Here is an 18,482-nt window from a genome sequence, read left to right as displayed (position 1 = left end):
CAAAGCAAGGAGATTTGCATTATTAATGGAAGAGCTTTTAATTTATTCGAATCCTTTCATTGTGTGCTACAAAAGTTATGGTGCGTTTGAAAAACATGAACATTTTTATGGAAGAAGTCACATTTTAATAATAATAATAATTAACATGTATATATAGCGCTTAATACAACAGTTTCTAAGCGCATTGTCAAGCACCATCGCCCTAGGAAGTGGGGGTGCTCAGTAAGCACCATAAGATCTTCCGGAGGGGTTGGGGTCGGAGGTTCTGCTATCATTTATCATAGGCAGCACCCACTGAAAAACTGCTACATATGTTTAATATCAAATTTTGAACAGAATTTGCCTTTTGTAGAAAAATCTTTTTTTTTTCTTGTCAAATTTCTCTTAATCAAATTGAGCTTCATTTTGGGGTGAAATTGCTTTTTTGCACGTCAAATTTAAACCATAACCCCTATTAAAAAAATGTTCCAAGTACCCTGTCAATCACACAATTTAACTTGTTCAAGGAATCTATGTCCCATTGACAATCGGCTTTATGTTTTTCAAGGGCACCATAACCTTGTTTCGCATAATAAAACGATTTGAATAAGTTACACGCTTTCGCATTGAAAATACAAATCTCCTTGCATGGATTGACAACATTTTTTCTTACTTATGATATTCAACGATGAAAAATAACATGTTTAATTAAAATGCAAAACAATTGAGGTAAATTAATGCTTTGTAATTGTATTTTGAAAGCACAATTCAACAATTACGACAAATATTGAAGCGTTAAGAGGAAGTCTGCTGACGATTAGCAAGATACCGTCAATATTTTCTGCCACTTGGCGCAAGCATTTTTTTGAACCTCTGACAAAAATGTTCCGTGTTCGCTTAAGCATGAACGAAACTTATTTTTAATGGCATTTGTAAGATAAGACTTCAGAGCATCTCTTGACATTAAAATATAGACATCACAATTTGAAACAAGTTTTTATAGACTTTTCAAAAGTCTTTTTTATACGCACTGTATAGACCCATGATTATTTTGAAAACCAAATGATGAGCCAAACTTTTATCACAATTCAAGTAACATCCAAACAGAGGTATACATTTATTTATGTTTACAATTATTTTGAAATAATGATGAAATTTACACAATATACATGATATAGTACAATATATAATTTCTTGATAGTACCGCACTCGCTATGATAATGACGATTTGGTATAGATAATTTACATGTTTTAAGTTTTGTACAAACTACAAACAATGATTAAATATAGATTAAAAACTGTGAATGTCTGTACATGCTATTATGGTAAACGAAGGTTGCTCATATAGCGTGTAAACCAAAAATATTGAGGGTCAAAACAGAGCGGATCATGCAGACATTTCTAAAAAGCCGCGAGCCCTTTTTAAAGTGAAAATTTGATTTTATCATGTGTGATTTCTGGATAGCTTGCAGGGTTTGGCATTCAATCTTCCTTCGATTTTATTTCATAAACACCCGTACTTCTTCTAAAATCCTCCACGAGAAGTGACGATAATTATGTTATTTCATTTAAATCCATAATTATTTCCAAACAAAGTGTACTTAGATCATGGTAAGTTCGATGAGGGAGAAAATGGTCGCCTTTTTGATCTCGATGTGAACTGGCATCTGGAAAAAAAACAATTAGCAGGATTTTATTTTAGAACAAGTGAAGAATCCTAATTAAAAGAAAAAAAATCTCATGTGCGTCATTCATCGGAGGACAGAGGGGCACGTTCCCTAAACACACTTTTTTCCTTAAAGGATTGAGGACGTGCCCCCTAAGAAGAATATTCAATTAAAAAAAAATCGGAGGTTTTGTCGTCCGTAGAAAAGACCTGACTTTGCAAAACTGATCACAATAAAAGATTGTTCGTAAAATCTAACTTTTGGTCACTCGCTTTAAGCATGTTAAGTGCTCGTAAGATCAAAATTTTAGATGGTTTCAGCTACTCTCTGTGCCGATTATAATTAACATTTAGGCAGTGTAATGACCAAATACTGTTTTGGTACATACAAAACTTTGAAACGTATAAACACCCATAAGTCTAGGGAGAAACGGTCAAAAAGGAATACTTTAAAAGCCACTCATTTTCATATCGATAGAATGGAAAATCGATGATAGTATATCAAATTGTTACATGATAAAATACAATTTTCGTTTTTCAAGCTTTCCAAAAATGGAAAATGGAATAGATCCATAATGATAATAATCATTAACATACTTGCATGTCTGTGGGTTAAACACATATGGAGATTGGCAGCCTCTTTGCAATCGTTCTAAACACTGGCAACCACAAATATCCTCGTTGAAATAATGCTTTCTTCTTCTACAAGTCCTGGGAAATGATTAATCAAATAAAAAAGAAATAGAATTGTTGATATCATTCCTTTTATCAGTTATACATAATAATAAAAGTGAATACTGGTGATAGGATAAGAGAGTGGAGGAGGGAGAAGACAATATAGAAACATGAGAGAGGGGGTGAGTTAGTGTGTGCACTCTAAATTGTAGGGATTTGAAATGAATCAAGATAGAATGTTTATAGTTTGGGACCAATCGAATTCTGGATTTAAATTTAATCGTAAAGATTCATTTTTAAATCCTCCGAAAACTAAACATTTTTAAAGGAAATCCAGAGTTTGATTGGTCCCTAATTAGGGTCCACCTGTAATTTAGATTGCGTGTGTGGGTGTGGGTAGATGTGTGTGTAAGAGGTATAGAGACAGTGACAGAGAGAAAGTGGGAGGGGTGATCGTGAGGGGGTGAAAGAGAGAGAGGGAGGCAGAGTGATGGGGGGTTCCGCGTACATGGCTTATTTTAGCGTTGGTAGGACGGTGGAAGCATGGGGGTGTTCAAATTAAAATGTGATATTTACGAAGTGAAATTAAAAAATATATATACCTTTCGTGAATAGGAGTATTACAGATACAATCACATCGAGTAGCATCCCATATCATACCGTCCGGGCACTCGTATTCCACATTACATTCACATTGGCAGTTCCTATAGATCTGTTGAAAATAAAGTATATAAAAATATGTTTTCTAAGGGTTTTAAATGATAAAGGAATAAGAGATATGATTATTTATTTTCACCTTTTGTACTTAAAAAAAGCCCCTCATGTGCTGGGTACCGGGTAACCGGGGGCTGCTTAACTGTCTGCTCAACCCTCCACATTCAACACAGCCCCCTTCTCTCCACTTTCAAAGGGGAAGCTTAGAACAAAGCATGAATTCATGTTTTTTGGTTGTTTTCGTGTCTTGCTCTCTTAGTGTATAAAATGATAATTAAAGATATGCACTCTATTGACTGCATTTATATGCTATTCTTCAGTATACTGACGTAGGTGACTATTTTAGGGAACACATTAATTTAGTAAAAAAAAGTAAAGGGAAAGTAAAAAAAAAAATTATATATCACAAAAAATATGGTAACTAATTAACTATCAATACTGTCAATAAAATAGCAATAAGAACTAATAAGAGCAGGATTAATCATTTAAAAGTCAAAATCTTTCACTGTATTTTGTACCTCTTCACTCTTTATTCATTTTTCTTCCCACTGTATTTTGATATCTCTATTAGAGGTATCAAAATACAGTACATGGGAAGAAACGATTCCAACATCTCTAGATTGTGACGTATTTACATTAATTATCTGTACTCCTTGTAATATGTATCCTACTTTAACCGTTTATAACCTACATAATACATTACCTCTCTAGTTGGATGACAGTCCTGAGGTTTAACCTTACATTCACAGGAACACGATTCATCTTCTTGTACAGAGACTGATACTAAACCGCTCAATTGAATTTGAGGTGATCGTTGATGGGCTGTCAGTCGTAGAACCTACAATATATATAAAAAAATCCAAGCTTTGAGAGAAGAAATATACAGAAGTGACAACAAAAATGTTTTCCTACTCCTACACAAATAAAACTGAATGAATACATAGAAAGGGGCTTTTGCATAAATGATGGGGATATGGCTATGAGGAGCAGAGAAAGACAATACGCATAGACAGTATATTCAATATATATATATTCATATTTACTTAGATATATTCTGTGTATAAAATTGAAAAATGTAGGGACGCCTAATTTTCTTCATCTCTCTGTTTGATGTAAAGTTGTTGTGGGGGAATACCGATTCAGTCCTCGACATGCACATAGTAACTGCGCTATATAAATGGACTTATTATTATTATTATCCCCCCCCCCCCCTTCACCTGCAAAGTAACACCGTTCAAACGAGAATCGCACCTGCATTTCTCTAGTTCTCGTATTATTTGGAACACACTGCAAGATTTCTGTAGAGCAGCAACCTCCACACCGGTTAATTGTAATACATGGAGGCCAGTAGATAGCATACTCAACCTCGTTTCCAACTATCCCTTCATCTATGACATCGGATGTGGTGAGGATTGTTGGTCGAGGTTCACACCTCGGCATTTCAGCAACTGTAAAGAAGGAAAGGGTGAGGAATTAATAATCGATGAAAAAAAATCATTTGAAATTATTATCATACTTATATAGGAATTGGTTATTACTTTATTCAAGAAAGTTTGATAAATGTCAGTTGAATGCAACAATACAATGATCATAATAGACCAGTTCGTAGTTACTTCATCATTTCATGGGCAATTTTGGTCAAATGACCTTTCATTTCTTACATCACGATAGGCAGATTTCAAAGCAAGATATTACGTAAGCTTGCCTTACATAGCAGGATGAAGAAATTGAATAGACCTAGTGACTAGAATAGCACACCAATGAACACTTAATGAAGGTATTTGTTGCATTCCTACTTTGAATGCATATCTTAGCATGTTGCACAATGTACTTGACAAACTGTGAAATACCAGTCGTTCGTGGAAGCATTGTTGTTTTTGTGGATGTAAATGAAAACGACAATTCAAAAGAATATATGAATAATCAAGACATCAAAGTTGGTGCTTATATATCTCATTAGATTTTAAAGCACCATGTCACTTTAGTACAAATGACCTTCTTCTGATCATGCGTAGAATCTTTTGATCATGCGCAGAAAGGAACTACGAACTGGCTTATCGTCATCGAATTCCATTGACTTAAATTTATACCTTTATTTGTAAATAATGTGATAGAATATTAGTCCTGCAATCTAGTAACTATCTCAATAGAAATCATTATCATAGTTAAAAAAGGAAGAATGGCTTACTCGATATAGCTTCACTTTCCTGTGTTTTTTTAAATTTCGCATTTTGTAGTAAAAGCGCAACTGTGAATCAAATTTCAATGACCCCCCCAAAAAAAAAAAACACCAAAACATAACGGAGCCTGGCATCCCTCAGCGATATCAATAAAACATCAATAATAAATAATCACGTAAAGGATTTTCAGTTCTTTTGAATCCGGAAACATGAAAGAGAAATATACTCTTAAGGAATCATATCTGACCAAGTATCTCCTTTTTATTGTTTTATTTTGTTCGTTTTGTTTTGCTACAAATTAATAATGAATGACGAGACAGTGATACTGCGAAACTTACATGAATAGTTCATGAGCTGGACCCGAATGGGGAATTTGTGGGAGGGGTAAAAATAGATCACATTCATCTGTAAAGAATAACTATGATATTATCCCTTGGCTCTTGAATAATTAAATGGAATTCAGACCAAATGAATGACTTCTAGATTGAAGAGATTGCATCGTTAAGTCATATTTCATTTGTTCATGATCTGACTCCGTCTTTGAGTACTCCTTTAAATTCATCTCTGCCTTGGGCACCCCCTATCTACCATCTATCCCACTCATTTTAACACCTATGTCACAATAACATTTCTATAGGCCTACGTCAAGATAATGTATTATCTCCTTCATCCTACCATGACCAATGTTCTTTTGACGTCATGATTTTGTTTTTCTCCAAACTGCATGAATGCATTTCGTTTTTGCGTTTCATTCAAACAGGGAAATAATTCATTGCTTAAGGATTGTTTTCATTGAACATTCTAAAGTTTCCCCTTATATTCCTCTTCCTTTTTTTAATGAGGGTGAGGGGGGTCAAAAATTTGTTGTTATCTTGAGGAAATTTGGAATTGATGAAAAGAAAAAAATTGGAAAGAAATTAACCTCTGCTAAACTTTCATAAGACGTATGAAAATGTGTCACCATGGCTTATGACCAAAACATTACATTTTGTAATTCAAAACAATTTAACTTTGTTATGCAATGTTGTGTAAAATATTGTTGGGCCTCGGATTTAATATAGTACATAGGATTAAACTTTATACAATAAACTTATTTTGTAAGGTAACTTACTTGATGTCATTTGCATACTCGCTGGACCATCCATGCTCTGGAAATTTAATTCCATCATAGCTGTTTCGAATGAAAAATATATTATTTCATATTTAATCATCACATATACAAATATTCATGACATATCAGTCTCTAAAATGTTGCAAACGAAATTAGAATAGGTCACTCTATATTTGTTCATAAATTAACCCAAGATAATTATTTTGGGAGTCTGGATCTCTGCCTCCAATCTCTTGAGCGTGCTGAAAATTGGCACCCATACACGTCACGTAATGTCATTACAGATTTTAGCAGTCTATTTTTTTTCAATGATTCTTTCGATAATTTTAAACAGGCTTTTTTCTGTTGAACATTTTCTTCAAATTTTCTATTACTTACCCGGTGCTTTGTATGAAGTGACGGATGCTGGGGCAGTGTCCTCTTCGGACTCTTCCGAAGATTGTCGAGGGATGATCGGCAACATCTTCGGTGGTATTCGTCTATCAATCGGTGAGCTCCCCATGAATTCCTTGGCTGATATAAAGGAAAAGATGGAGCCGGTGGCAAACATATGGCATAAATAATCACATTTGTAACTGAAGAGATAATTTTTATTTCCAATGATGATTTTGCTTTTTTTGGTTATTCATTACTCACAAGACTATTCTTCGCCAAAAAGGCAAAATATGTTATGAATGATTTGAACCTGATGTTTTTTCGTTGAAATTATATTTTACTCTGTTTGATTAACTGCCATCGAACGAGTAATCCCGTAAATTCATTTTTTAGTTGAAAAAAACGAAGCAAAACAACTGAGATACTTTGAATGAATTATTCATCATTAGTTTCAAGGCTATGGAAAACTAGAAAGTAATAGAAAGGTATACTCTGATAAGAGAGAGGGGTGGTGTCGGGGTTTAGAGGAGGGGATGACAGAGGGAGGGGTGCTGAATTGATGAATGGGGATAATACCTTGGTTTGGTTGTATGTATATAACCTTCATGAGATCATCAATTGTGTGTACATCCTTTAGTTCATACAGCAATGAGGATGGGATCTGTTGCAGAAAAAACAGAAATGAGGTTTAAAATGCTGTGTATAAGAAAACATTTCGCTAAGATTAGGGTCACGTGTCCCTGCATGCATGCATGGGAGGTGAAAATTTTACGAAATCACGTTTTGTCAAAAAAACGAAGTAGTAAGGTATATCTATAGTAATAAAAGCAACAAATATTATAAATTATCACTACTTAAATACTTTACAAAATATGAGGAGATATGAATTAAGATTGGTCATTGTGAATATCAAAATATACATGGAAATGCGAGGTTGCAAAATAAAATAACTGTACGCTCTAAATTGCATAGATTTAAATTAAATCCTGGTCGACTCTCGTAGGGACCAAATCGAATTCTGTACTAAGTTAGACTTCTAAAAAAAAAATCTCAAGGAATTTGAATATGACAATTTGAGATCTTAAAATGAATCTTCAGGATCAAAAGTGAATCCATAATTCGGTTGGTCTATGACTACGATTCACCTGGATTTGCTTAAAATCCGAGCAATTTATAGTTTGTCGATAAATCCGGAAGTTTATGTTAAAATGATTCCAGAATGTACGTTTCAGCAAATCTGAGAAACTGTCTATTTCGTTTCTTGTTTGTGGTACTGAGAAAACAACGACGTCTAACTCTTAAATTACTTGCAGAAAGTAAGAAAAAAATAAGCGTATTTCCTGATCTTCTTAACTGGAAAACCTGTCGGATATAGAATTGACATTCGAACTTGACAGCAGCAATATGTTATTACTAGCATATGGAATAAAGTTTGCACTTTGCACTCACGAGTAATTACAGGAATTACATTTCTTTTGAATCAATTTCTATAGGAATAACGTGAAGAAATTCAAGGTTACGTGTGAACGGAACAGCTTGTGCATTGAGGCTGATCCATGATTTTTTTTTTTTTTGGGGGGGAGCGGGGGGCTATTTCTTTATGTTTTTTTCAAGGGTAATCCCGTAAATTCATTTACGGGATTAGGAACCAGCAAATATGCCAGTTAAATCGCATATAAATATAGATTTTAATAGATCTTAATCAGATTCTAAAAAACTAATTTATATTGTAGAATGAAAAATGAATTCTATTACACAATCATATCTTCTTTTTTTTTACAAAATAGCTCAAAAGTTAAGACTAAATTGATTTATCACTGACTGATGGGGCAAATATAAAAGTCATACCGAAAATACTTTTTTAAAAAGGGGGGAGAAGGAATCGACAGCAAGATTATTTTAGTATGATAATACCAAATACACACAAACAAGGAGCATTTTCTACTATACATTCGTTACTGATTTGATAAGAATTAGTATTTGTATTTTTATGATAAAAATGTGATGTTTGATGAAAACAAAATGATTACGAATGAACAATTCATGGTCGATGGAAGAGAAAAGAAGAATAATTTTCATTGTTAATAATTCGAGAAAGTTTATTTTTTTATTATTATAGAACTCAAACTTCGGCATAAAAGTTGCCAACCAGCGCGAACGGGTTTAAGAATTTCAGCGAACGTCTTTACACATAATGAGAACTAAATCTAGATCAGTATCAAGTGGGGCCCGCTTGGAGAACAATTTTCTGAATTGAAGCGGCTATAACCCGGAGTAGATAGGATGTTATCATTATTATTATTACTACTCTATTAATTGCTTCATTTTTCATTAAATATGTTTATTTTGTCCTTTTAAGTTATTCACTGTATATATTTGTTCAAATGTTGGTCCATAATTGTGCATTATTAAAGAGGTACCCCGGCCTGAAATTATATGAACTAAACACGCTAAAATAGAGTTAAGATAATTATAACAAACAAAACATTGGAATTCCATCGAAATCTGGTGTAAAAAACAACAAGTTGATGTATAGGTAATTTCAAATTGAGGTTAAACAACAGTGTATATCATATCATGCGATGAATATGTCTTTTAATTTGTATCTAAATGTAATCAATGTTATATAGAATACAATTTTTGCTTCGTTAATTGCCTATGAACTGATTGTTTGAAATGATTGTGGTATACAAAATAAGGGGCATATGTTTGTACACATTTATGAAAATATAATATGAAGATATGCAAAACGGGAGATGTGGTTATGACATCACAATATCACATGCACTGCCATCAAAGATACATGCATTCAACGTAACAAAAACAATGCTAAGTGAAAATTATAACTAAATTTATGATTAACAATTCTCAATACATTTAGGTGACATTTCCATTGTTTAGCTGCTTTAAAATTGATCCTTTTCCCCCACAATGATCACAGTAATCAAATTATTTCATGCCCGAGTACTTATTTCAATGTGTTACAGGGGCGAGAAAATGTATCCACGAGTTTGATAGGGTATTCTTCCTAAATTATTTGGCATCATTATTTTGTGTGCATTCGAAACTGAATTTAAAGTCCTGATATTTTCAAAAAGAAATATTCAAACTGAAATCAGCCTGAAATAATACAGCAACAATCAAGGACAATTTGAATTTAAAAATAAAATCCCAACTATTATTGTTGTACAACTATGATTTGCTACCCGTATTACAAAACTTTCAGTGAGGCCCATTAAACTGTCAGTGTGATGAATAAGATTATTCATGCATCGTCAAATTAAAATTGAAAGATGATTATGAAATCAGAAACTTGAGTGGTTATAAACAAGAAATACTATAGTCAGCCACAATCAAGAGATTTCTGGCGCCGCACGTATATGGTCATGATAGTAATATCATTTTTAAATAATATGAATGTATATAAGTATGCAGTGATAACATGTATACATTTTACTGTGGGAACCTGCAGGCCTCAAAAGTTCAGTCTAGATTCTCATTTTTGCTTGAATTTATATATTATTTGCATGCCAAACAAACTTATAGGCTACATATTCGCTCAATGATATAACATTTTTAAAACAAGAAGGTTGTCACAAATAATGTTTGTAAAATATCTTCATTTCGAAGAAAGGGTTTTCTAAAAAAAAAAAGATTGTATGTCGCCATCGGTTCCTGAATCATGTTTCCTTTTCTTTCCTTTTTTAGAAAGCATCTCTAATATAAAAGAAAAAAAATGGACTAGTATTTAAAAAGAAAATTCACTATAATTTCATTTTATTTTGGTAAAGCAGGTCTAATAATACACATGATATAGTTAAATATATATTAGAGAAAGAAATGACGGGCGAAAGAGCAAGAAAAACTAAATCAATATAAACAATACCATCAAGCAAATCTTAACATGCTCAATAAACAATAAAAAACTTTTAGGGTTTCCCCTTCTTTCATGTTCCCCAACTGGTTGCCAAATAGCATAGAGACACGTACATAATTGAACCATCTGTCCCTAAGAGATGAGTGACATTCTTAAGATAAGATTACTCGAATAGATTTGGAGGGATAAAGAACTTTGAAGGTTTAAGTTTGTTTTATCCCCTTCGCATAAAGTGCAAGTCCATACTTTTTCTACTATATACAAGCAAATCATTTCTGTGCAATCAAATTTTGTGTAAGGATCGATTAAGTTATTGCAGTTGAAGTTACAAAATTTAAGAAATTTATTTCCTGTTATATCGATTTTGTGTTTCTCTTACTCTTTTTAGTGCATCTCCTTGTTCTTTCTTTCTTTCTTTCTTTCTTTTATATTTTCTTTCTTTCTTCTTTCTTTCTTTCTTTCTTTCTTTCTTCCTTCCTTCCTTTCTTTCTTTCTTCCTTCCTTCCATCCTTCCTTTCTTTCTTTCTTTCTTTCTTTCTTTCCTTCTTCCTTTATTTCTTTTAATCATTTCTTCCATCTTTTTCTTCTAGGTAAAAGTGTATATGTCTACACGATATCAGGTCATCATTATTTTTTTCTTTATAGAAATATCTGCAAAATATACATTTTGGGGGGCTGACGAGTTCACATCGTTTCTTGAAGGTTAGTCGATGATTCAAGTTGCTATGGTAACCGTGATCCGAATTGATATAAGGCAGATAAAAACGAGTCTAACTGATTAGTTCGTAAATTTGAACTCGGCTCTCCGCAGATCATGCTTTCCAAGGCTATGAAATTGGAAAAAGCTTTTGTTCATTTATCAAGTTAAATGTTTTGTTTTAGACTTATCTTGATGCCGTATGATATCTAAGTTTGGATCGAACAAGTGAAGTTTGCTAAATGAAGCAATGTTGGTTTGTTTGTGCACTGGTTGTTGTTTTTTGTAATAGTTATTGCAGTTTGTATTATCAAATATATCGCATAAAAAGGACTCACGAAAAATTCTAGCAATGCGCATGAAATGAACTTTTCATCTACAATCTTTTAACACAATTTTTTTTACTGAATCAAAATATGATAAGCTACTCCATTGAAATTCAGCACAATAATACGAATATCATATTTTTGTTGAAAGTAAAGAGAAGCACGCAGTCGGGTATAATTTATATAGGGATACCACAATGGTTTTAGTTTGCAATCTACTTAATTACAAATTATCGGAATGCTGAAAGTTTAAACCTGTCGAAATCCCAAAAGTTCATTTAATGTTTCTTTATATCGTTCTAAAAAATAGATTCCTTAGACACGAAGCCCTAACTGATCAAAACCACCTCGCAACTTCGTGCATTTTTATTTTTTTTCGATTTTTCAAAAAGTAAAGTACCGTAATTTTCATAACACACTACATGAAAAATAATAGTACGTGTCCATGAATAATATGCATTCATTTTCTTAAATCTGACTATGGGGGGGGGGGGGATGCTCAAAGTAAAGGAATGTATTTACACTAAAAAGACACGAAAGAATTAGACGAATATGAACATCATAAAACATTTCATCGAGTCTTCAAAATTGTGTTTAGGATGTCATAAAATTGTAAATAATACAAAGTCTAGAAGAAAGTAGATGGACTTGGAAAATTCAAAACAAACTTGTTGATCTTCAATAAAAAATAATTAGGACTTGCAATAACACTGCTTGTAAATATTCGTCTGAAAATGAAAAATAAGGGTGCTGTAATGAAAACAATGACTAAACTTGTTATTTTTGCTAAAAATACTAATAAGTACAAAAATGAATCGATAAGAGTTTAACTTTGATACATTGTGAAATGATAAAGGAAAACAACATTTCGATGCATAATCATATTTCGACAAAATGAAAAAAAAAATGAAAAAAAGTATTGACTCTTTGTCTTACCTCATTTTTAACACATGAATTCTCAGTAATTAACTGCAAGAAGATCCAGCCCAACAAACTAATATAGTTCCAATTCATGACTTCTGTCTATCTGTAGACTACTCGATGTTTGAACTGAGATATTTCTTTCTGGAGGACCTACAAGAGCAAAGGTTCTCACAGGAACCCGAAAGAACACTTTCCACCCTCTGCCAGAGACAGTGCAGACGATATCAAAAACAATTCGATCGGATTTGAGTTATCAAGAGGTTGATATTAATTTATCCCACTTAGAGTTCGCGCCCACGCCTGCACTTCGGGGTTGATTATTCCGCGGTATCACTTTCAACTTTTAACGACTTCAGTGTGATGATTGCATTATGACCAATGAATGTGTGCCTTGACTAACAATTAAGTAGTTGTATCGGATTGTGTTTGTTCTATATTTCCTCATCACTTCCTAGTTTTGTGAGGGATGTCCTGAACGTCATTTCAACAAGTGGTGACGATCCGCACCGCGCGCCAGTTCTTTTTAAAAAGAAGCTACACTGTAAAAACGCTGTTCAAATTTTTAAGCGAGTCACTTTAACAACTACTGTTTAAACTTTTTAAACAACTGTCAAATAGAAAAATTAAACAACTTGTTGGTAGAGTGACAGGCTTAAACAACGTGCTATTTTTTTTTATTCTGTATAGTGTTCACAAATCCGTCAAAACGAAATTAACCCATTCTCTCAATTACTCTTGTTAATTTTTTAACTCACCAATTAAGCCTACCAGTTATCTTTTTCATCCCTAAAACGAGAAAATAGAATAGAAATCATAGGACGATTTCAGACGGTGTATAACATACCCAGCACCCCGCCCCCCCGAAAAATCTTGGGGATGCTTCAGCTCTCCGAGCAACCCCGCTTCCCAGGGCCAACATGGGACTAAAAGTAAATTATACAAATGTTTCGTTTACTATGTAATATAGTTCATAGATGCGATTGGCTCAACTTTGTAAAGTTTAACATCCGTCGAGCTCCGTCTCCCAGGGCATTTTGACGTCACGTCTCTTTGCTAAACCAAGCAATGAATATGTATTTTGTGGTATAGATTCGTCTCAAGGCTTCTAAGGAAAACGAGGAAAGGGAAACGCATAAGAAAGTATATCAATTATATGGGTATCAGTATCATTTATTCATTAAAAGATACTTTCCCGACGGTATTGGGATATTCCCCTCATATAGAAATTATTTGGCAATAGGTCGCAATTTCCCTATAGGGACCCCTCGGTTTAAGGGTATGGATCTGTATACAGGAAACTTCTGGAAAAGATAAATGGCTCCGCTTAATTCAGCTATTCAAATATCAGGAGTGATCTATTATCTCCGATACTGTCAAAATAATGGACATCAGAGGGTCGTCCTTTTTATGGAATCCTTTAAAAAAAGTGTATGTGTGTAGCATAACCCAGACGAACCAATTCTGAGTGTACCCGACTCCCTCCTCTAATTGGACAGGTGACACACATAAGTGAACATTGGTACCATTGCTGAACTCTTGTTGCATTAGATTTTTTTTTAAATTCTAAGTAATTGGTTATTCAAAGTGATGTGACGAATAATCGCAGCATAATTCTGTTCCGTGGAGTGAACCCACAGGCTACTTGTGATGCATAATTGATTTGTGTTGGTCTAAGGGAATATATCAATTTACCGCAATTCATTGAAAACAATATTTTAAGGCGTTGCGACCCTGGAGTGCGGAAATGGAAGGAATTTTCAAATATTTGCTAGACAAATTGATTTTATTTTAAAGTTTGATTAGGTCTATAGATCATGTCTTTGTTCATCCCCTATATACTTTCTTTTTTTTCAAATGGTATATGCCTATCTTTTCATTTTTGTTATGTTCTATTTTGTTTGTTTTTTATCTTTATTGTTTTACATGTTTTTACTCTGTTAGTAGACATGATGGAGTTAGATATATATATATTACTTCGTATAAATTATACTTTATGACAGGTAAGTTGAAAATAAAAATAAGGTTTGATAGAGAGGGTATTACTTATGTTTCAATGAATAAAAGAAAAAAAACTCATTCTAATCACTGACGTACAGATCGGGGCTTAAGGGGCCCTTGGACTGCCCACAATTTCATGACCAGCTTTAAGAACAAAAGATGGTAAAATGTGATACAGTAGTTTTTTTCTGTGTATTCAATAGGTCAAAACCTATCACCAAAAATGGTCAAAATATTTTGTTCGATCGCTTGCTTCGCTTTCTCGCAGCTTTTTAGAAATCTTGCCCCATACGCGATTTCTGGCCTTCTCAAAGTTTGTGGCCCCTTATGCCTCCTGATAATTCCGCATATTATTTAATACCTGTTTGAAATGAATAACGGATTTCCGATTGGGTCATACACATCACTTGAACCTGAGAATGCTGGGGATAAACCACTCACGCGACCACCAAAGCCAAAAAAATCCGGTGTTCTCTTAGACAAAAAGGGACACAACAAACCTTAAAAATGACATTTCCCTTGTCTTTAACCACATAAATAATAATAGCATTGATTTTGCTCTAATCAATTTGACTATAATGGAATTGAATTTTATTTTACAGTAACACACGTCTTTGGGGGTTCAGATCTCTTTTGTTCCAAACATCCGCTTAGAAACACCAAAATTAAGCACCCTGTAAATTTTACGTATCATTATTATTATCCATTTGTATAGGCCTAAATTAGTTTCATAAAAATCATAAAAATGTAAAGGCCATGAGTTGTATTTCTTTTTGTTTGTGTAGTCAAATGTCACTTTATGTATATTTTTGTCTTGAAACAAACAATTAGAAGTATTAAAATTAGTTACTGTTCCTTTTTATAGTTCAAAATATTTTAGTTTGATTAATATTACCATTTAAGTAACAATATTTGTTTATTTATGTTACTAAGTATTGTTATCTTTGATTTAGATTTTGACTATATTTTCATGTATGATGTGATGATTTATGTTATTCTTTATGTTTTCATCAGGTCATTGCACTGTGAAAAAATTGGGCAATATTTTACCCAATATTTTGCCCAACGTTGGGCCGATAGTCAACCCTACCAACTACTGGGCAATATTTTACCCAACGTTGTTGGGGCATTAATGTGCCCAACTGTTGGGTAATATTTTGAACTACATTTTGGGGGACATTAATTTGCCCAACTTTTTAATAAAGTTATTAACCCAACATCTGGGCAAGGCCTACACTCACTTCGTGTACCTGGTCCGTGTCGATCCGGAGACCTTATCCGAAAGTGCTTTGCATGCACAATAACGATGCATACAAGTGCAAGTGCATATCTCAAGTGAGTGAAGCAAAAACAAAACAGCGTCAGATATATGTCATGTATGTAGGCCTATTCTGACAAATTCCTTACAAATTATGCTTAACGTAAAGTCCAAAATAAAAAAATTAAAAGAACGTTTAAGCAACTCATCTATGAAAGATTCAGCGAGGCTCCCCAGCCCCCAGTCATCTAGAAGCTCCTCCATATCTTATCGACCGTGTGTAGCATGCTGCAAGCGCAACTCGTGATCGTAAAGTTTCGCAACATTTACCACTCAGCAGGGCAATTACTAGCCCAACAATTGGACATCTGTATTTTGGCAGCGGCAGAGTAAAAATTTGCCTAAGTATTGGGCACATAATGCCCAACAAAACAATAACCAACGTATATATTACCCAACAAAAAAATGACCAACGTAAATTTACTCTTTTTTTCACAGTGTGATGAAAAACAGTTTTATACTGATCTTTTGTACCTGATTAAATATGTTCTAATAAATAAATAAATGGTTAATATACTATGGAAAAAAATTCCGCATTGCGAATGCTAATACATTTAATTCAATTCATTTCAATTCGATTCAATTCAATTTAATTCAATTCAGTTCAGTATTCAATTCATTTCAGTTCAATTCAATTCAGTTCAGTTCAGTTAAATTCAATTCAATTCAGTTCAATTCAATTCAATCAAAATCAATTAAATTTCAATTCGATTCGATTCAATTCTATTTAATTCAATTCGGTTCTGTTCAATTCAATTCAGTTCAATTCAGTTCAATCCAATTCAATTCGATTCAATTCAATTCAATCAAATTCAATTAAGTTCAAGTCAAGTCAATTCAATTCCATTCAATTCAATTCCATTCCATTCCATTCAGTTCAATTCAAGTCAATTGAATTGAATTGAATCCCATTTATTCATGTTGTCAGAAAATGGCCGATCCAGGTAGGGGAACATCCGACCCGTGACCCCCCCCCCCTTCTCCTTTAAGATCTATAAAAAGATAGTGGAGAATGTCGTGTATGCGCAAGTGAAGGCATTTTTTTTTTTGGGGGGGGGACCTTCTCATGTTTTATTCTGAATCCTGGATCCACCCTGTTGTCAGACTTCCTAGATCAAGACTTACAAGAAATTACACGTTTGAAATATAATTATGTTATCATGCTTATATTATGAAAATAAACATGATTAAGAAGTTTGCTGAGAAGGATATCAAGCTAAATGTGCGTCTATATTCATCCTGACCAACGAACAACAATATGATCCTTCCCAGCCCTTGTACATAGACTATACAGTTCATACAAAAAAATTAAACTTATAAAAAATCCTGTAAAATTATAAATTGGTAATATCCTGAAGATTTTCCCACATTTTAACATTGGTACAGATCCATTAAGCCAATGACGATATACATGTAACTGTCTAAAAATATTTCCGCTTGAGTGAGCATCGCTTACTTTTGAAAAGTTAGTGAAAAATGATTTGCGCAGAACTCTGAAAAAGTAGACCTAAAGTAGACCTTGATCATGAAGAACACGTGGAGTTTAGCTAGTCAAATTGATTTGAAGATATCTTTTACCTTTTTAAACTTAGTTTCCCTGCCCAAAACACATCGAAAAGTGCATTGCGCCCCACCCCACTCCCCCAAAATGGACAGTGCTCACTCAAACGTAACATTCTGTCAAAACTTTTACTTTCATTGGATAGATGAGACCCAAACCCAAGATTATATGTGAAGAAATTACCCACATGTTGTATATTTTTTAATTCCCAGGGCTTTTTCAAAGTGTAAACTTTTTTGATACGCACTGTAGAAGCGTTTCCTGAACTGTAACTGAAATATACAGTATAATATGTATATATATATATATATATATATATATATATATATATATATATATATATATATATATATAATATATATATATATATATATATATATATTGCAATCGTCAGGATTCGGCATTGTGATGAATCAAAGTTACAGTCATTACAATTAGGTCTATTTGTCAATAAAATGATTCGACATTGAACTGAGTGAAACTGTTTTAATGTATAATTTCTAGGGGCCTAATTTGTATTGGGTACTTTTCTCGGGTTATATAATCGGGGTGGGGATATAATCTTCCATCTTTTATACTGCAATATTTTACCTTTTTGATACTTAGATCTTTCATTCCGTTAATAATGTTTCGAAATAGATAAGTTAAAATTTACTACAAAATGAAAAAAAATGGGCTGCAACTTTAACTTGAGCTTCATGCAGATTCATTCTCGGCTATTCTTAAATTCGGCATTATATTCCACAACATGTTTGTTGGTCCTCAGAAATTTGATGGCAATTTTTATCATACAGTTTCATTTTCGATTTTGGGGTATTATAAGTTGACTGCTTCGAATTGACAGAAAAAAGATAATTTACTGTTGATAATATATATTCAGAATGAGTGACTCTAGCCAAATCGACTGATTCTGTCAAATTGTCCGAAATTATTGATGACTAATTGTGAGGTCTTAACAGTCAAGACGATTTCGGATTGAGCAACAATAATGAAGGGGGGGGGGGGATAGGAACAAAATTCGTGTATTACCTCAATAGTATTATTATGTTCAAAGTTGTGCTATAGGATGGTTATGGATAGC

At 33.3% G+C, this 18,482-nt stretch overlaps 1 protein-coding gene across 1 annotated transcript; it reads right to left on the bottom strand.

Annotated features, from left to right (window-relative positions):
- Window positions 1-132: 132 nt before the first annotated feature.
- Window positions 133-12,946, bottom strand: LOC121407686 (platelet-derived growth factor subunit A-like). The gene is made up of 9 exons (XM_041598875.1): window positions 12,537-12,946; window positions 7,277-7,361; window positions 6,704-6,838; window positions 6,326-6,385; window positions 4,286-4,482; window positions 3,738-3,872; window positions 2,923-3,032; window positions 2,243-2,356; window positions 133-1,646 (listed from the first exon to the last, which is right to left on the bottom strand). Exons 1-9 carry the CDS (start codon window positions 12,612-12,614, stop codon window positions 1,586-1,588), a joined length of 975 nt encoding a protein of 324 aa, XP_041454809.1. The 5' UTR covers window positions 12,615-12,946; the 3' UTR covers window positions 133-1,585.
- Between the last annotated feature and the right edge of the window lie 5,536 nt (window positions 12,947-18,482).

Source organism: Lytechinus variegatus, chromosome 1 (genome assembly GCF_018143015.1).
Source record: "Lytechinus variegatus isolate NC3 chromosome 1, Lvar_3.0, whole genome shotgun sequence".
Lineage (NCBI taxonomy): Eukaryota > Metazoa > Echinodermata > Echinoidea > Temnopleuroida > Toxopneustidae > Lytechinus > Lytechinus variegatus.
Note: the sequence above shows the minus strand (reverse complement) of the source record. Positions and strands in the feature narration are given on the sequence as shown.

What these genes read in the sequence shown, in the direction of transcription:
- LOC121407686 (XM_041598875.1), bottom strand. Translation starts at nt 12,614, where the DNA reads ATGAATTGGAACTATATTAGTTTGTTGGGCTGGATCTTCTTGCAGTTA. An exon ending in ATACATACAACCAAACCAAG is followed by an intron (nt 6,839 to 7,276) that starts GTATTATCCCCA and finishes CCTTTATATCAG; the next exon opens with CCAAGGAATTCATGGGGAGC. An exon ending in TTTAACCCACAGACATGCAA is followed by an intron (nt 1,647 to 2,242) that starts GTATGTTAATGA and finishes TTTTTTTTCCAG; the next exon opens with ATGCCAGTTCACATCGAGAT.